Source organism: Urocampus carinirostris, chromosome 7 (genome assembly GCF_059441175.1).
Source record: "Urocampus carinirostris isolate Australia breed hairy pipefish chromosome 7, RoL_Ucar_1.0, whole genome shotgun sequence".
Taxonomy (NCBI): Eukaryota; Metazoa; Chordata; class Actinopteri; order Syngnathiformes; family Syngnathidae; genus Urocampus; species Urocampus carinirostris.
Window position 1 is genome coordinate 18,638,401 of NC_142355.1, and position 15,854 is coordinate 18,654,254.

The following is a 15,854-nucleotide window of genomic DNA, read 5'->3' on the forward strand; positions in this document are numbered from 1 at the left end:
TGAATTTCCGCACTGTGGAGCTGTGCGCTAAAAACCAAGCCGCCATGCCATTCTTTCATATTTAATAAAAAAAAAAAAAAACATAACCATCTTATCTCTGGACACAGTTTTATTAATTTGTTAGCTTTATCAAATTTTGCATGGTGTAACATTAGGCATTAAGACACTAGCATTAGCAGAAATCCCGCATGTCCATAATCAGTCTAACAAAAGAACTAATGTTTGAAAAAAATATTTTCTCATGAACAATTATTATACAATTGACACAGTTTGTAATTATTTTTAAAAAACATATGAAATATGGGGAAAGCGAATACGTATGAACTAAATCCTGTCTAGGGACTGCCAGAACAGATCTATCCATTTTTTAAGTCACATTCTTGTTTAAGACCTTCACGATCTAATATCATCTTATCGCCCATCCCAATTTTGGACTGTTCGGTCTCAGCTTCCTGCTCAGAACTATTTTAGAGGGTTTATATAGCCGTCATCAACTCTCGATGTTTTCTTATCCTGGAATCATTTTAAATTGCCTAATTAATAGTGCTAAAAAGGAATATTAAACCACGGCGATGTTGTTTTGTAGCAGCCAGCAAAGCCTTAGTGCCTAGCCAAGTCCATCGGGTGAGTCTTCTTAGGCAGTTCATCTGAATGCACTCTTTGATGATTCGCCGTTTTTTTTAAATTAGCACACAAACTGTCTGATCTGACTCCATATGTGTCCTTATGTTGTGTTTCATGCATGAAGCAGATGTAAATGATGTAATAGTAATGCCATAGCTTGAAATAACACCAGAGTGAAATCAATTAGCAACTGCCTTGATGATTAAATTGCTCACGGCGCTCGCAAGGCTTTGTTGATGAGAAGAAAAGCCGTTCGGAGGAAGCGGGACTCGGCCGGACCCTCCTCGGCTCGGCCTTTATCGTCTTCCTCGAGGGAGCTTTTCCCATTGTTGTGCTTTTTCCAGTCGTCTGCGCTGATCTAGCTGCTCGCCCCCATAACCGATTCAATGAAGCGCCGCTGTACCATTGGTGCTCCGCATTCCAGTGAAAAAGGTTGTCATGGTAACCGACAAATAATGCAGACCCTCTCCAGCGTTTCTCCTGTAAGGCTAATTGCATTGTAAACAGGCACAGGGGAGAGAGGAGCGCTACAGCGGACTTTTGGGGGCTTATGGCTGGCCACCTTGGTCATGATGAACATTATGATTTCTTTTGTTTACCTGCTCTTTTTTTTTGGCGTGGAGTCCGAAGCAGGGATGTCAAACTCAGTTTGGCTCTGTGGCCGGATCCAGACTTTCTGTTCTCAGGCAGGTCGGTATACTACCGAAATGTCCTTCCTTCCTTCCTTCCTTCCTTCCTTCCTTCCTTCCTTCCTTCCTTCCTTCCTTCCTTCCTTCCTTCCTTCCTTCCTACCCACCTACCTACCTACTTACCTACCTACCTACCTACCTACCTACCCACCTACCCACCTACCCTGGTCATATCCCTCGAGAGGGGTGACCGACAGCAAGACAAACACATACAACAACAAAGAAAATAAAACAAGGGAAAAAGTAGCAAAAAACACACACACAAATGTTTGGACCATGCCAACCCAAATGCCCAAACACCCAAACGAGTTAAGCACCTCGGCACCCAAGTTGGTCATGCTTTCGTCCTTCCAGATGAAACGGGACACAAGAAAGCGGTTGTGTCACTTGGGTCAAGGTGACACTTGTGTTGTGTCACTTGGGTCAAGGTGACACAACACACTCTTCTATTCAACAGGAGGGCTGACAGCTTTCACTGGTTTACCCCTGCCGCATCATACAGGTGCCCTGCCCATCCGTTAGAACACGTCTAAACATCCCACTATCCTTTTACAACACCTCTCCACTCAGTCCTATCACTAACAAGAGCTCTAGCTTCCACTATAATTAGACCTCTTTCCTGCAGTGCACTCACAACACCATCCATCCACGTCAATCGCGGCCTTCCTCTTGGTCTCCTTCCATTGACTTCTGCTCTGTAGATCCTCTTCTATATTCGCTCCTCATCCATCCTCTGCATTTGTCCAAACCAACCGAGTACTCTCTTATCCAGGCGCTTGCTCAGTTCAAATGTCCTCCCCTTTCGAAACGTCCCACCGTGGGCTGACCTTAAGACCAGCAATTTTGTTTTCTTTATAATCAAGTAAAACCAGCAACTCTGGTTGCAAAAAAAAAGAAAGTTTTACTCATGATAAAACACGAGGGTCGGTATATTTCATACATACATACATAACATGATTGAAGAAAAAACATACTAGAAAGTAGGGCTGCAACTAACTATTTTTCATCATCGATGAATTGGTCGAATATTTTTACCACGAATCGATGAATCAGATATCGTAAAGACATTTTACTTTCCTCCTTTTCATTCAAATATTGATGTGTTGTACAGATAGAAAAATACTGCACAAAACAACAGGCATTAAATTGTATCTCATCATTACTTTATTTTTACTCACGGTACCGAGGCAACGTGGTATCGTTAGTCAAAATATTGCGAAGAAGAGATAAAATGGACTGCCTTTTCTCATATGATCTAGATCCTTAGTTATCTTGTGAAAAACACAATGGATATAGGTTTATCATTATTGTTATTGTCATTATTCTTATTAGTAATGTTATAAGAGGGCCGTGCCACGAGGATTTTGTCATACAATAAACTGGTCCATGGTACATAAAAGGTGAAAGAGAAGAAAAATGTGAAATTGGGTTTTCCCTTTAGAAAAAAGGGATGGAACCAGTAACTGAATCGGTTTTAGTTGATTACAGCGTTAATCCTATTGGGTGAATTGATTTTCTTTTGCATAAACCTATTGATTCATAAAACCATAAATTTTGTATAATAAAATAGTTAAACTTACATTTTCCTAACAACCAAACATTTAGAAAAATGCACTTTAAAAAAAACAACTGAATATTTCAACTCAGGTAGCTACTATTTGTACTACCATAAATCACAGATAAGAGTTATATTCAATTGAAACTAAAAAAATGTAAATCAAATATAATTAACCTCTTGTGAAACCAATATTACATCTCATCAGCTGCACCGCTTATCCTCAGTAGGGTCGCGGGGGTGCTGGAGCCCATCCCAGCAATCATCGGGCAGTGGGCAGGGGACACCCTGAACTGGTTGCCAGCCAATCGCAGGGCACACGGGGACAGACAACTCACTCGCTCATTCACACCTAGGGACAATTTGGACCGGCCAATTCACCTGAAATGCATGTTTTTGGAATGTGGGAGGAAACCGGAGTGCCCGGAGGAAACCCACGCAAGCACATACAAACTCCGCACAGGAAGTCTGGAGCTGGATTTGAACCGACGCAGGAGGTTCCCATGACATGAACTGTGCCGCACATGCGCTAACCACTGCGCCGCCGTGCTGCCCCCAATATTACTTAAAATATAATTTAAGGGATCTACCCAATCAACCAACAAACAAAAACATAATCAAGGCAAATGCTCTTGATTGTGAAATCAAATATTGTCGCTATGATGTGAGAATAAAACACTCTTTTTTTTTTTTTTTTTTTTTTTTTTCTTTTTTTTGCACTTTTTGCACTTCGGTGGCCGGCCGTGCATAATTCGGCCCGAAGTGCACACTTAATATGAGAGATCAAGCCTGGAGTAAATCCGAAGCTGCACCTCGGCACTGAAGTTCGGCATTGGGCGCCAAAGTACGCACTGCGCTGGAGTGCAACTTCGGGTTTACTTCAGGCCCGGTCCTTCGAAACAGATTAATCGGTCGGTTTTGGGCTTTTATACACGAGGGCTGGATTTTTTTAGGCCCTATCGGTACCTCTAGCATGCGTATACTCCCGAGACGTTCCCTTTCCAAATTCACCGTGAGAATGAATGGGCACCGGTTACGTCTCGTAATCGAATCCGCCAACCACTCCAGAAAGCTTTTTCTGAGGAGTTGTCTGGCACGGTCGTTTTCACTCAGCGAAGTTCGAACATCAGCGGATAAATTGACTATCGTTACTAGTTTATTATTTTCTTTTGGGTGACACTTGTAGCACCGCGATCTGAAATAGTTGGCGCTTTTATGCTCGAGATGTGGCGTGCAAGTGACAGTTCAAGCGAGACAGTGAATTATGCATGAGCTCAGACACGCATCAAGGTCATACCAGAAGCTACGTGCGCCAGGTCCTTTAATAACTGTAATTATCCACACAAGAATACCTCAAGGCGCAAAATGAAAGTTCCACCTGCGTTAGTGCTATTAAAATGTCTTATTGTAAATTTTCCCTTTGGCCCAGATGTGAATCATTCCCTGCCATAAAACAGCTTTGCTCTCTGCTGGCAGAGAGAGCCTTCATCTATTATAAATGCATTCTCGCTCATTTCCAGTGTCCTAGAATTCTGTTTTCCCAAGCTCCCATCTTTTTTATCTGTGCTGCAATTAGAATGCCACAGTTCACAAATGTGTCACTTTTCGTTCCTGTCTTTGTCTTTTAGGTGATGTATAAAACTTTCTTTATTTCTGTATAAGGTGCGCATTTTTTGAAGATAATGCGCGCAATTTTTAACCTAATATAGAACTTAAAGTTTGGGTGGCTGCTATGAATGAGGGTTAGGGTGACACGCTTTGCTGTATTTCAATAGAATATTATGGGATTTGGACAATGATTTATTAGTCAAAGACATCGCTTACCACAATCGCAAAACATCAATTGCCATGTGGCCCCTGGTCTGCGCCATGCAAATCAGTTGGGTCAGAAATGACAGCGCCCTCTTCAGACTGACTGCTGATATTAATCTTTCAACCCTGAGGACACAAACAGTCTAATTTTAGTATAAATATCCCAAATATTTTCGATGTAAAATGAATATAGACCGATAACTGCGGGTGGGAACACATGGAAACAAACTGTCCAGGTTGGTGGGGAGGGACGATACCTACCATGCCTTCTTCGCCACCACGCCCTGGTGTTTGCGTTTTTGTATGAGTTGTAATAATAATAACAATAATAATAATAGAAATGAGGCAGAGAATCATAGCGTACACTCAAATAAACTGTATTGACCTCCTGCGTGTGAGACATGACGTCACACACCACAACACTGCCAGTGGGCAATACCATTGTCTAAATGTTTGTTTGTCTTACGATGCTTAGTTTGACCCGAGAAACAGTGGAACATAATTTGTTACAGATGTTTAATTGAAAATTAGGGGTGCGGGTGATACACGTTTGCATGCTTTACCCAAATAAACGCGATAATTGCTGTTGACATACCTCTGCTTCTTTTTGTTTCCAACAGTTCATGAAAACAGAAGCACAAACTTCACCTCGACAAAGACAAGTCACCAACGGACAGACATGGTGAGCTGCTAGTTGCAATGTAGACATATGCTGAACTCTTAAAACACTTGGGTCAAAACTTGATGTGATGTTTTTATGCACACCTGGATAAATGCTGTTTGGTTTTCTTTAAGGTCAAGTCAAGTCATGTTTATTTGTATAGCCCTTTATCACAAGAAGTCTCAAAGGGCTGCACAGACCCTGTAACAGACTACAGATGGTTGGGATTTCTAATCTGAGGGTTTGGGCTCTCTTATGCTCCTTTGCAAGTTTAAAATCCATTGATATCTTCTCTACTTATTTTGAGTGTATCATGGTCAGGGTTGGGTAGGGTTACTTTAACTTGATTACTTTCAATTACTTTTGGATTACTCCAATACCAAATATGCTAATAAAAGACAAAAGAAACTAAATATGAATAAAATGATGACTCACAACACGTGGTAAGCTTTCTCTCCTGGCTTTGATCTCTTTGATCTCCGGCAAAACTAACATAAAATGCGACAGAAACAAAATGAAAATAAACCCAAACAGCTTGCCAACATCATTTTTGCCGTTCCATGTATTCCGTTACTCCCCAAGACTGCACAAAATGTTGTCATTTTATTCATATTTAGTTTCTTTTGTCTTTTATTAGCATATTTGGTATTGGAGTAATCCAAAAGTAATTGAAAGTAATCAAGTTAAAGTAACCCTACCCAACCCTGATCATGGTACAATTTAAAAAAAAAAAAAATAATCCACCTTTGATGCAATGGTGATTGTTTTTCCTATGAAACGGGGGTATGAAAGTCAAACGGATGGAAAAGTTAAATGAGGAACTCAGCTATAAGCCAAGAGCTGGACAATCGAATGTTAAAATGTCGCATCATTCTAGTAACCCTAGATGAACCTCTCAAAAGTGAACACATTTATTTTCATTATGATCAGAAAAAAAAAACAATATTTTACCTCTGGCTCTGACAGTGATGTCTACTAATGGCAATTTCCTATAATTTATTAATCTACAGTAAAATAAACTCCAAGAAGAATTCACTTACAGTGAAAGCAAATACACAATAATTCCTGGCATATAATACAACAATGACTCAAGATCATCACAGGGGCGGAAGAAAACCTTTTCAGTGGGGCGAATGTGCGGGCCTTGACTTTGACATGTGTGCTAAAAAGCAAAAGATGTTTTAGTGGAGACGATCCTTACACAGAAATTCCTTCCTCTCCTAGACAGAGCAATCTGTCGAGTTCAAAGACCAGACTCGTATTCGGAAATTTCCTATATCGAAAGAAAACTTTCTTGCATCTTAAGAGTGTTTTCTTTTAGTTTTATTCCAGAATTTAATCCCATTACCTCCTTTATTTGTCATACTGGTAGATTAGAATTTATTATGTAATAATTTTTTTTAATTTTTGTTATACAAATAATTATTATGATTCATATTTTTCTAAAATAAAACGTAAGTGTAATAAAAGTCCTGACACCATTAATGAACATTTCTATTGAAATAAATGGTTGAAATGAATTATTAGCATGTTTTGGGGTAAAGTAATCAAACGTGAAATCAGTTTGACTTATAAAAAGAAAAATATACCATGAATGATATACCTGTTTTTTCAGATCGGTGCCTCTTATAAAAATTGTTTTCTTATTTTATTGGGAAAACAAATTATCAATTTGATAAAATACATAAAATAACACTTAAAATTGGCAAAACAAATTATGTCGTGTGGTGTTTAGCATAGAACATATCGCAACACATTTTCAGAAAAAAATAGACATAGAAATCCATCATTATCTGCACTGCTTATCCTCAGTAGGGTCGCGGGGGTGCTGGAGCCCATCTCAGCTATCTTCCGGCAGTGGGCAGGGGATACCCTGAACTGGTTGCCAGCCAGTCGCAGGGCACACAGAGACAGACAACTCACCCGCTCATTCTCAACTAGGGACAATTTAGACCGGTCTTAGACATAGAGATGATGCCAGTTTTAGAGTAGAACGCTAGTTTAGGACGTAGAAGTTGTCAATAGAGTTTTTGGCATAGTAGAAACAAACACTAGTTTCAGGTATAGATGAAGACAGTTTTTTGGCTCACACACAGAAACAGTAGTCTTCTGTGAAGACGACATTAGTTACTGGAACAAAAGAAGACAAAGCTATTTTAAGGTGTAAAAGAAGTCAGAAACAAATATTTAGCATATTAGTCTACGCTAGTTTGAGGATTACAAGAAAACAATGCTAGTTTTTGGGAAAAGAAGAGGATGCTGTTATTGGACATAGAAGACAATACTAGTCTTCAGTGAAGTTTTCAACATAGAAGAAGCCGATGCAAGTCTACTTTTTGACGTAAAAGAAAGCAGCTTTTAGAAGTAACTGATGGGAATTTTGTGAGAAGAAAAGAAGAGGCTGTGACTGGTGAGCAACCAATTAAGTGTGTCCCATGTCCACTGCCCAAAGATAGCTGGGATGGGCTCTGGCACTCCCGCGACCCTAGTGAGGATAAGTGGTGCAGAAGATGGATGGATGGAAGAAAGAGGTCTTGGTGTGAAGAAGATAACGCTAATATTCAGCATATAAAAACACATCCACAACATGTAATTCAAAAGCCTGTATACCAAGTGAAAGCACATGCTAAGAGCACATAATAAACACATCAACACTTGTGCCATGCAGCCTGTCTGGAATCAGTGCGGACATTTCCCACGGCCCATTGCGAGGACTCGCGGCTGTCGGGGCTTTCCAGATAATGCCGTCAAACTCAATTGAGAAACGATGTGCTGTGGTTAGACAGCAAGGAGGGTATTTGTCTGCGCTTTGGCTTCTGCTTACTTTTCATTAAATTCCCCTGGTGTGGCATAATAAATACTGTAAAATGGGTGTGCCTTAAGGCAGGGGTCCCCAAACTTTTTCTTTTGAGGGCCACGTAACTTCTCCGTTTTCTGATGACGGGCCAGGGTCTCTTTGTAACCTTTTGACAATAGCAGTAGTGCCCAAATCAGCCATGTCCAATGTCCGGCCCGAGGCAAGTTACCTCCCGTGTTCAAAATTTGACTGACCTGCAGCCTCTTTCATAAAATCATTAATATGTGACCCGCCAGTTATGTTGACCACAGCATGAAATAAATGTGTACCAAAAAAATTTAAAAATCACCATTTCACCATATGATGGCAGCCGTTTGGCCAACTTGCCCTTGGCTTTCTGTGAGAATTTTAGCCCATCCCATTTTTGACATGTAAATTTAAAAAAAGGAAAGTTGACTGTGAGAGCTGCATTTTCCGGGGCAAGTGGGAATTGGAGTATTTTTTTCACCGTGATCCAAAACAACTGCACCTAATTTGCCATGGGACAGTGGCTGTTTTTAAAATATGTAAGATCAAGAGGCACTGCTGGACAAAACATGCTGACTACAAAACGTTTACTGGAAACAAACGCTGTGAAAAGTTGAAGCAACTGGAAGCTGTTTTAACAGCATATCGGCGCTTTTTCACGAGACCCTGCGAGTCAAATGAAAATGCTCCAAAGGCGAGCTACGAGTTCACGACACTGATTGCCAAGCTTGCAAACCTTTCATGGGCGGTGAATTTATGGAGGCTGGATAAATGTCCCTCACACATCTTCAGTTTACCAAATTTGGCCCACTTTTTTGCCAAGTTTGGACACGCATGTCCTAAACATATAAAATGTATTGTTTTCCAGAAAGCCACAATCAAAACAATGGTCTGGATTCTTCACAGAACAGAGTCAGAAAACAAACAACACTATTTATGATCTAAAAAATAACACTCTGAGTTTTCTTCACACAAAAAAGTCCAGGGAAAATGCATTTCCTGTCGTGCCGTGCCCAACTTCAGCCTAGTTTTTAGAGTACTGGACCACTATTGGTATTTTTAGCTCTGGCACCAGAGACAAATGAAAATTAGTTGTGCGTTTCACAAATCACAATGACAATGAATTTGTCACTTACATTTTTATCTTGGGCAAGGTTGGTCAAGCTCATCGTCTGCGTCACGCAAGTCAGCTGTGTTAGAAATGACAGCGCCCTCTTCAGACTGGCTGGCGATGTCAGCTCTTGGCCCACAAGAGACACCCAGTCAAATCCTAGTAACAATATCCAAATCCTTTTGCTCGGAGAATCTAAAAATACAAACTTTAAACAAAACAATGGAAAAGAATTGATTGTCATTGTCACGTGTAAAATGCACAACAAAATTAACATTTGTCTCCGGTATAAAGATAGTGTTATAATGAGATGTAACCCAATGCCTTTTCCTATGTCATCTACATCACTGGTAGTCCAGTGGTAAGGGTTCGGTCCTCATACCACTACCACGTTGGTTCGAATCGTGCACTCAGACTTTGAGGTTTTGTTGAGCTTAAAAAATATGTGTGGCAAAATGATCTGTTTTGTTCAGGGGGATAGACCAAATGTAAAGGTGGCTGTATCTGGCCCACGGGTCGTAGTTTGAGGACCACTGCCGTAAGGGATGTCAAATTTGGCTATCATCTGGAAAAAAAATCCTGGATTCTAACACAATTTATGGGAGTTTGTCGGGGTTATTTTTAGAACATGAGAATCTTTTAGACTTGCAGTTAAAGAGGCCGAGCTCCATGGCAACCGAGATACGGACCGAGAGTGGCTTTTGTTTGCATCGCTGCATTCGTCAACTCCGTTTAACACCAGTTCCTGTTCGAAAACGATGGTGGGCTGAGTCGAACGTTTGGCGACAGCCTGGGCGGCCACTCGCTCACCTAGGTGCAATCTGTAAAATCCCAAGCAAGATTTGATGCTTCACACAAGCACCTTAGGCATAAAGACTTAAAAGGGGAGAAGATTAAACTCTATAACTTGCGGACTACTTTTAAAAGGACAGCTATATCCATTATCAAATGTCAGTAGCTTTTGGAAAGAGTCTGTAAAAATAACCTGAGTTACTAATGCTTTTTTGTCCCCGTTATTTGTTTTCCTGTGGTACTTCGGACAATTGAATTGTCTGTCTTTAAAGATTGTACTCTGGAGTCCAGACATAGATAAAGCTGAGACCCTTCAGTCTAAACTGCCAAAAATGGTTGAAAAGAGACAACTTTCCGTCCAAAAGCTGTTTTTATTCGATAAAAAAGAAAAATTAAACAAAATATATAAAAACATTGAAAACACGTCCTTAAACAACTTTGTTTTCTGAATACGGACCACAGCAGATAAGGTAAACACAACACCAATCATTTTAAGACTTAGTTTGGTCTATATTAGATGGATAAACACAACCCAATCTTAGGCCCAATCCCATTTCTCTCACTCGGCCCCGAGAACCCTCCAGTGAGGTCCCTCGATAGAGGAGTGCCCTCATCGAGTGGAGTGCAAAGTGGAAAAGGTTTGGACAAGACTTGCAAGGTTCCACCCCTGTCCAGGAGATGGCGGTAATATTAATTGGCTGTAGACCTTAGTGACGTATAGGCCTACGTCACATGTAAACAACTCGAGTCTCAACGTAGTGTGTCAGTTGGAGAGTTCGTGCAACGTTAAAAATGCCCGCTACAGCTGTGTTATTACCGATTGCCTGAAAGCTCATCATCTTTTCCGTGTCTCCAATCAACGGAGGAGAAATGTGCTATACTGAAGACAGCTTTGGCGCTATGTAGTGCTGATTCATCTTTACAAGGTACGTACACTCATTAAAAAAAATGACCCGTTCGGTCAAATACAGTAAGAGTTAACATACAATGCACGTTCACATAATACCCTATGTTTGTGTAGACATAAATGGCAATCTACTTATTAGTATCTTAATGCCATTTTATGACATATAGTAGGGGTTTTGAATGTGTGACATGACGAAAAGTAAACAAACACAAGAACAGTCCACCTGACCCTTAAGCTGACATAATATCGTCACCAAACTTCCCTGTACGACCCAAAAACCTTAGTTCATAAGGAATTTAATTCAAAAGAGTTGTCATTGGATATAAAAAAGGTCATTTCAACATTTTTTCATGATGCTTACATCACAGTTAAAGCGGTCTTTTTCTTTTCTATGCCCACTTTTATGTCTAAATTGTTATCTATTGTGTTCCAGAGTGGCTGTCCCATAAGCGTGGACAGGTTGGACAGGAATGTTCCCATCCTGTGCTTATGGTTGGATGTGGAGTCAGAACTCATTCAGGACTTAAGGTTGAGCAAGAAGGTTATGTGGGCCCTGCATGAGCTGCTAAAGAGGGAACAGGGCCGTGGCTGGAGGTCCTGATCTACGTGTACTGGCTGGCCCACGCTCTGTCCTACCGTGTGGTGTCACGGGTCTCCAGGGTTCCCAGGTCCACCGTACAAAGAATTGTCCACAGTTAATATGGAATAAATTGCCCAAAAGCCATATTTAGGCTCTTTAAGTCAGACCCACATTTGCATTATGTGCTTTTCTGCATTACTATTCAATAAACATCTTCATTTTGAGTAACACCTTGGTGGTTTATTTCATAATGATGTGAGATACTGTGTGTGAACTATGTGACTGTTGGACAGAAAACAACTACAAATCACTCCAGCTTAAATAATAGTTTACTTTCAGAAAAACAAACTCACATTGGGCCAAAATACATAATAGTAAATAATGTGTCACAAATTTTAACAAAAATATACCAATACTTCCATGAAGCTGGAAAACACAAACTGGAACTTCATTGAGTTCTTAATAAAAAAAACAATATTATCCTTTTATAAAACAAAGGGAAACATTGCAGAGATGTCACTGTTCTGGAAATTTGTCCACGAGCTTCCCAAAAAGGACGGGAACCGCTCAGTTTTGGCCACAGTTTCTTCGAGCCTTTTCCTCACTCCGGCAGACTCCGCTTTCAAAAAGTCAAGGAGTGTATCGTGCTTCCTTTTTTTTCTGGGTGATTTGGGGTTTGGCGCCGGATTAGAAGGTGCCAACGACGTGCCCGGTGGTGTGGATGGCGTGGTAGCTGTGATGGTGACCAGCTCTTCCACGGGACGTTCTACAGTGGCCTTTAGGTTGGGTGGAAAAAACAAGAATTACTTAATGCTGATGTATTGTACAAAAACAACTGAGTATAGGATGCTCAGCAAGTTGATGTGAGACAGGAAATTATAGGATGTGTTCTGGATAATTATTTGATAGTGAATAGATACACAAAATTGACATGTTATTCTTATGGCTGTATAAGCCTTCTATTGGCCAGCATCACATATGCTTTAGAATTGTCTCCACATTTGGACAACATTTTGAGAAGGTAATTAGTTTACTTAATATGTGTTTACAGAGAAGGCAGTGGACTATGTGATAGTAGTTTGTTTCAACTGTATTTCCACGTGAAATTCGGAGACATTACTCATAATGCATGATGAAAACTAATGCATTCTGATCTCACATGAAATAATCATATTGTAAATAAAACACGACACCCGAAATTGTGTGCAGTAAACAAGCGCTTATGTCCAGAACGGTATTCTGACTATGCTCCTTTAGCGACTGGCCATGTACAGTAGATGTAAAAGGACGACTCGTTTAAGATAAAAACAGGGATGGGCTGAACCGTGATTTTCTGCCCAGTTATCCTACTTTAAAGTTTGTAGCGTGAAGATTTTTTTTTTGCCAGCTCCCTTGGTAGATTAGTGCACTTCGTAAAGTAGCGATTTTGCAATGTTCGTGTTTTAACGCGAAAATACGATTTTCTATTGCATTTACGTCTAACTAAGATATCTCAATACATTTTGTTGCAAATACATGCGTGGTTGTGGAAAACTACTTACATTTGTGCGGTTCCTTTCCGGGCATGTTTGTTGATATTGAGAATTCGCAAAGCCTTCTGGGTAGTCACTTCGCCGCCAAGTGAGGTCGAGAGCCCCCTCGGTCTTGAAGTGGCTACGACATGGTTTGAGGGCACTTCTGCCTCGGTCTTGAGAGTATCGGGACACACCCCATTTTCACGTGAACGCGCAAACCGAGTGACTAGGGCACATAGCGAGTGAAAGTGCGAAGAATGGGACTCAGCCTTTGACTCCTATTTCAGGACTTATTTTTGTCCAAAAAGTACCAAACCAGATTTAGCCAAAATCCAATGTCTAAAAGACGTCGATTATTGTGTGAGAGTGGTGTGCTCTACCTACCTGGCAGTCATTTTTGGATTTAGGAATTAAAAACCAAGCTATTTGACATTAGCATCACGTTGAACTGGAATTTCAATTTCTGGGTTGGCTGCAACCTATCCCAAAACACTTTGAGTTGAACACCAAGTTAATATTTAAGTGAAGAGAATGAGACACTCTTATCTTCATACCCCGCTCCAATGAATACAGTCACACTTTGACAGTGGTAAGCGGAAAAGATAAAAGCACCCCCCTTCTTGACACCTTTTGTGCGAGTGTAATGAATGCAAATCTCGATTTAGCCCCCATGTGCCCTCATTATGCTTTTCTGCGGGGCTTAGCTCCGACAGGGGTTAATTAAAACTCATCTCACGCAACGTGGTGTATGGAAGGTGATCAATACCTGGGCATATCATTATGATTTAGTGGAGGTATTTATGGGAAGCTCTAAATCAATCCCCTCTGAGAAGGTAGCAAACCTCCGAGCACAAACTTATTAATATTGAGGGTGAAGCGAATAAAGAGTCACACAACACAAAATGTAAAAGCCAGCTTAAGGTTACAGCAAATTTATCGCTGAAGCCTATTTTTGTTTGACTGACAGGGACATGGGGAGGCTTCAGCGAGAGGAACAACCGTCATGACGGGTGACTGTGTAACATGCGTCAAGTACCTCATGTTGATCTTCAACACCTTCCTCGTGGTAAGTATCTCTTCTTCATGTGGTCTTATATGAAATTGTGGTCAAGTCACTTTATTTTTATAGCTTTCAATCACAAAAATTCTCAAAGTGCTGCACAAATCACCATTACAACGTCCCCTGATCTAAAACCTACATGAGGGCTAGGAAAAACTCAAAACAACTCAGCTATGGGAAAATCAAAAACCTTGAGAAAAAGTTGTATATTAGGTTAGTCCCCTTCCATAATAACCAGGCTGCAAGCGATGTTGCAAAGGCATCAACAGGCAATATACAGTCAACATTTAATATTAGTAATGTCAGAAATCATGAAAAAAGTCAAGTTGACAGCAACATCAAGTTTGTTGTTTCAAAATCTCTGATGATGCAGCCAATTCAAGATAAGCCATGTCAAATGTACAGCCAGCCATGTATTTCTGAGTCAAAAAAAGCGAGTCTCTTGGTCAGTTCTATCAAAAGTTACAATTTTTAAAATAAATGCACACTAAATACTCTCGCCAGCCACTAGAGGACAGTGTTGAGTTGGTATAGCTTGGTGAGTTGGTTCAGGTGTAAAACTGCATTCACTCAATTATTAAAATGACACATTCAATGCCAAACATGAACATATTTTCCCTCACTTTCTGTGGATAAATATGTAGTGTTTTAAAAAGATCCCGCGATTATAATAGGTATAATAGGTAGGTTACCTATGCAGACTGAATGATAAAGCATAATACTAAAAATCAAAGTTAAAAAATGTTCATAATTTTTTTATTGATCCAGCCTGCCACAAACCGAGTTTGACATACCTGTTCTAGATATGGCATATACTAGGTTCAGGTGCCAGTCTGATGGCTCAGAACCTATGCACTGTGCAACATCCAAGCTCATCTTTCTCCCTCAACGACACAAAAACAAAAGTATAAGGTCAACATCACTCATGAGCAATAGAATATAATATATCTTCATTTTAGATTTAAATACTTTTTTTAGCTCTGAGGAAAAAGCATTCCCCGGTATTGGGGCCTAATTGGTAAACGCTCTCAAACCTGCAGATTTCTTCTTGGCTCTTGAAATCAATAGTAGACCAGCATTTTTCGAGCGAAAGCTCAGAGGAACATGGGGGTGCGATTAAATAAGAAATATAAGCGTGGGAAAGTCTATACAAAGTTTTGTTTGTTAGCTTCAGAACTTTAAAAAATAATCTCATACTGACAAGGATCCAATAGACGGTTAGCTCAAATTCGATTAGTATGAACAAACCTTATTGTCCTAGCCATTTTGTGTTTGATGACATCAGGACACTCTTGATTTCATCCGACTGGGCTTTGATTAGATCCCAGGGTGCGCGTCATGAAGAGTTTGCGACAGGCACCTGAGTTTATCAGTCTTGATCTTGCAATCAAAGCTAATCCCGTGAGTGTGAGGCTTAGGGTAGAGGAAAAAGGTTATCTTCGTCCCTGCACAAGCTAAGCTCTTTGTGACTCCACTCCGATGTGCTTGTCGAAAGCAGATCTGAAATGGGGGGATGTGTACCCTGCAGGGGACATAAGATTCAAACATACAGTAAATTGAAAGGGACATTATTTATTATTTAATGCATCGTAGTGGTTAAATACAAACTTCATTTAGAAAAAAGAGATTGATTTAAAAAATAAGCTAAAAACATGAGCTATTATAGCAATTGTTCCCTAGTTGAGCAGTGGATTTTTTTTAAAGACATGTAGATCGTTTTAGAAA

General features: G+C 40.2%; 1 protein-coding gene and 2 long non-coding RNA genes across 3 annotated transcripts in view; 2 read left to right on the forward strand and 1 right to left on the reverse strand.

Annotated features, from left to right (window-relative positions):
- LOC148362533 (tetraspanin-18B-like) overlaps positions 1-15,854 on the forward strand; it is a 70,618-nt gene that overhangs the window by 36,212 nt on the left and 18,552 nt on the right. The window contains exons 2-3 of the mRNA XM_088339958.1: positions 5,301-5,362; positions 14,037-14,135. Coding sequence (XP_088196084.1) covers positions 5,360-5,362; positions 14,037-14,135 — 102 coding nt within the window. The 5' untranslated portion in view covers positions 5,301-5,359. The remainder of the gene's footprint in view (positions 1-5,300; positions 5,363-14,036; positions 14,136-15,854) is intronic.
- On the forward strand, positions 10,608-11,783 carry LOC148362534 (uncharacterized). The gene is made up of 2 exons (XR_015850871.1): positions 10,608-10,994; positions 11,409-11,783. It is a non-coding gene; the product is annotated as an uncharacterized LOC148362534 (long non-coding RNA).
- LOC148362535 (uncharacterized) lies at positions 11,867-13,334 on the reverse strand. The gene is made up of 2 exons (XR_015850872.1): positions 13,097-13,334; positions 11,867-12,331 (listed from the first exon to the last, which is right to left on the reverse strand). It is a non-coding gene; the product is annotated as an uncharacterized LOC148362535 (long non-coding RNA).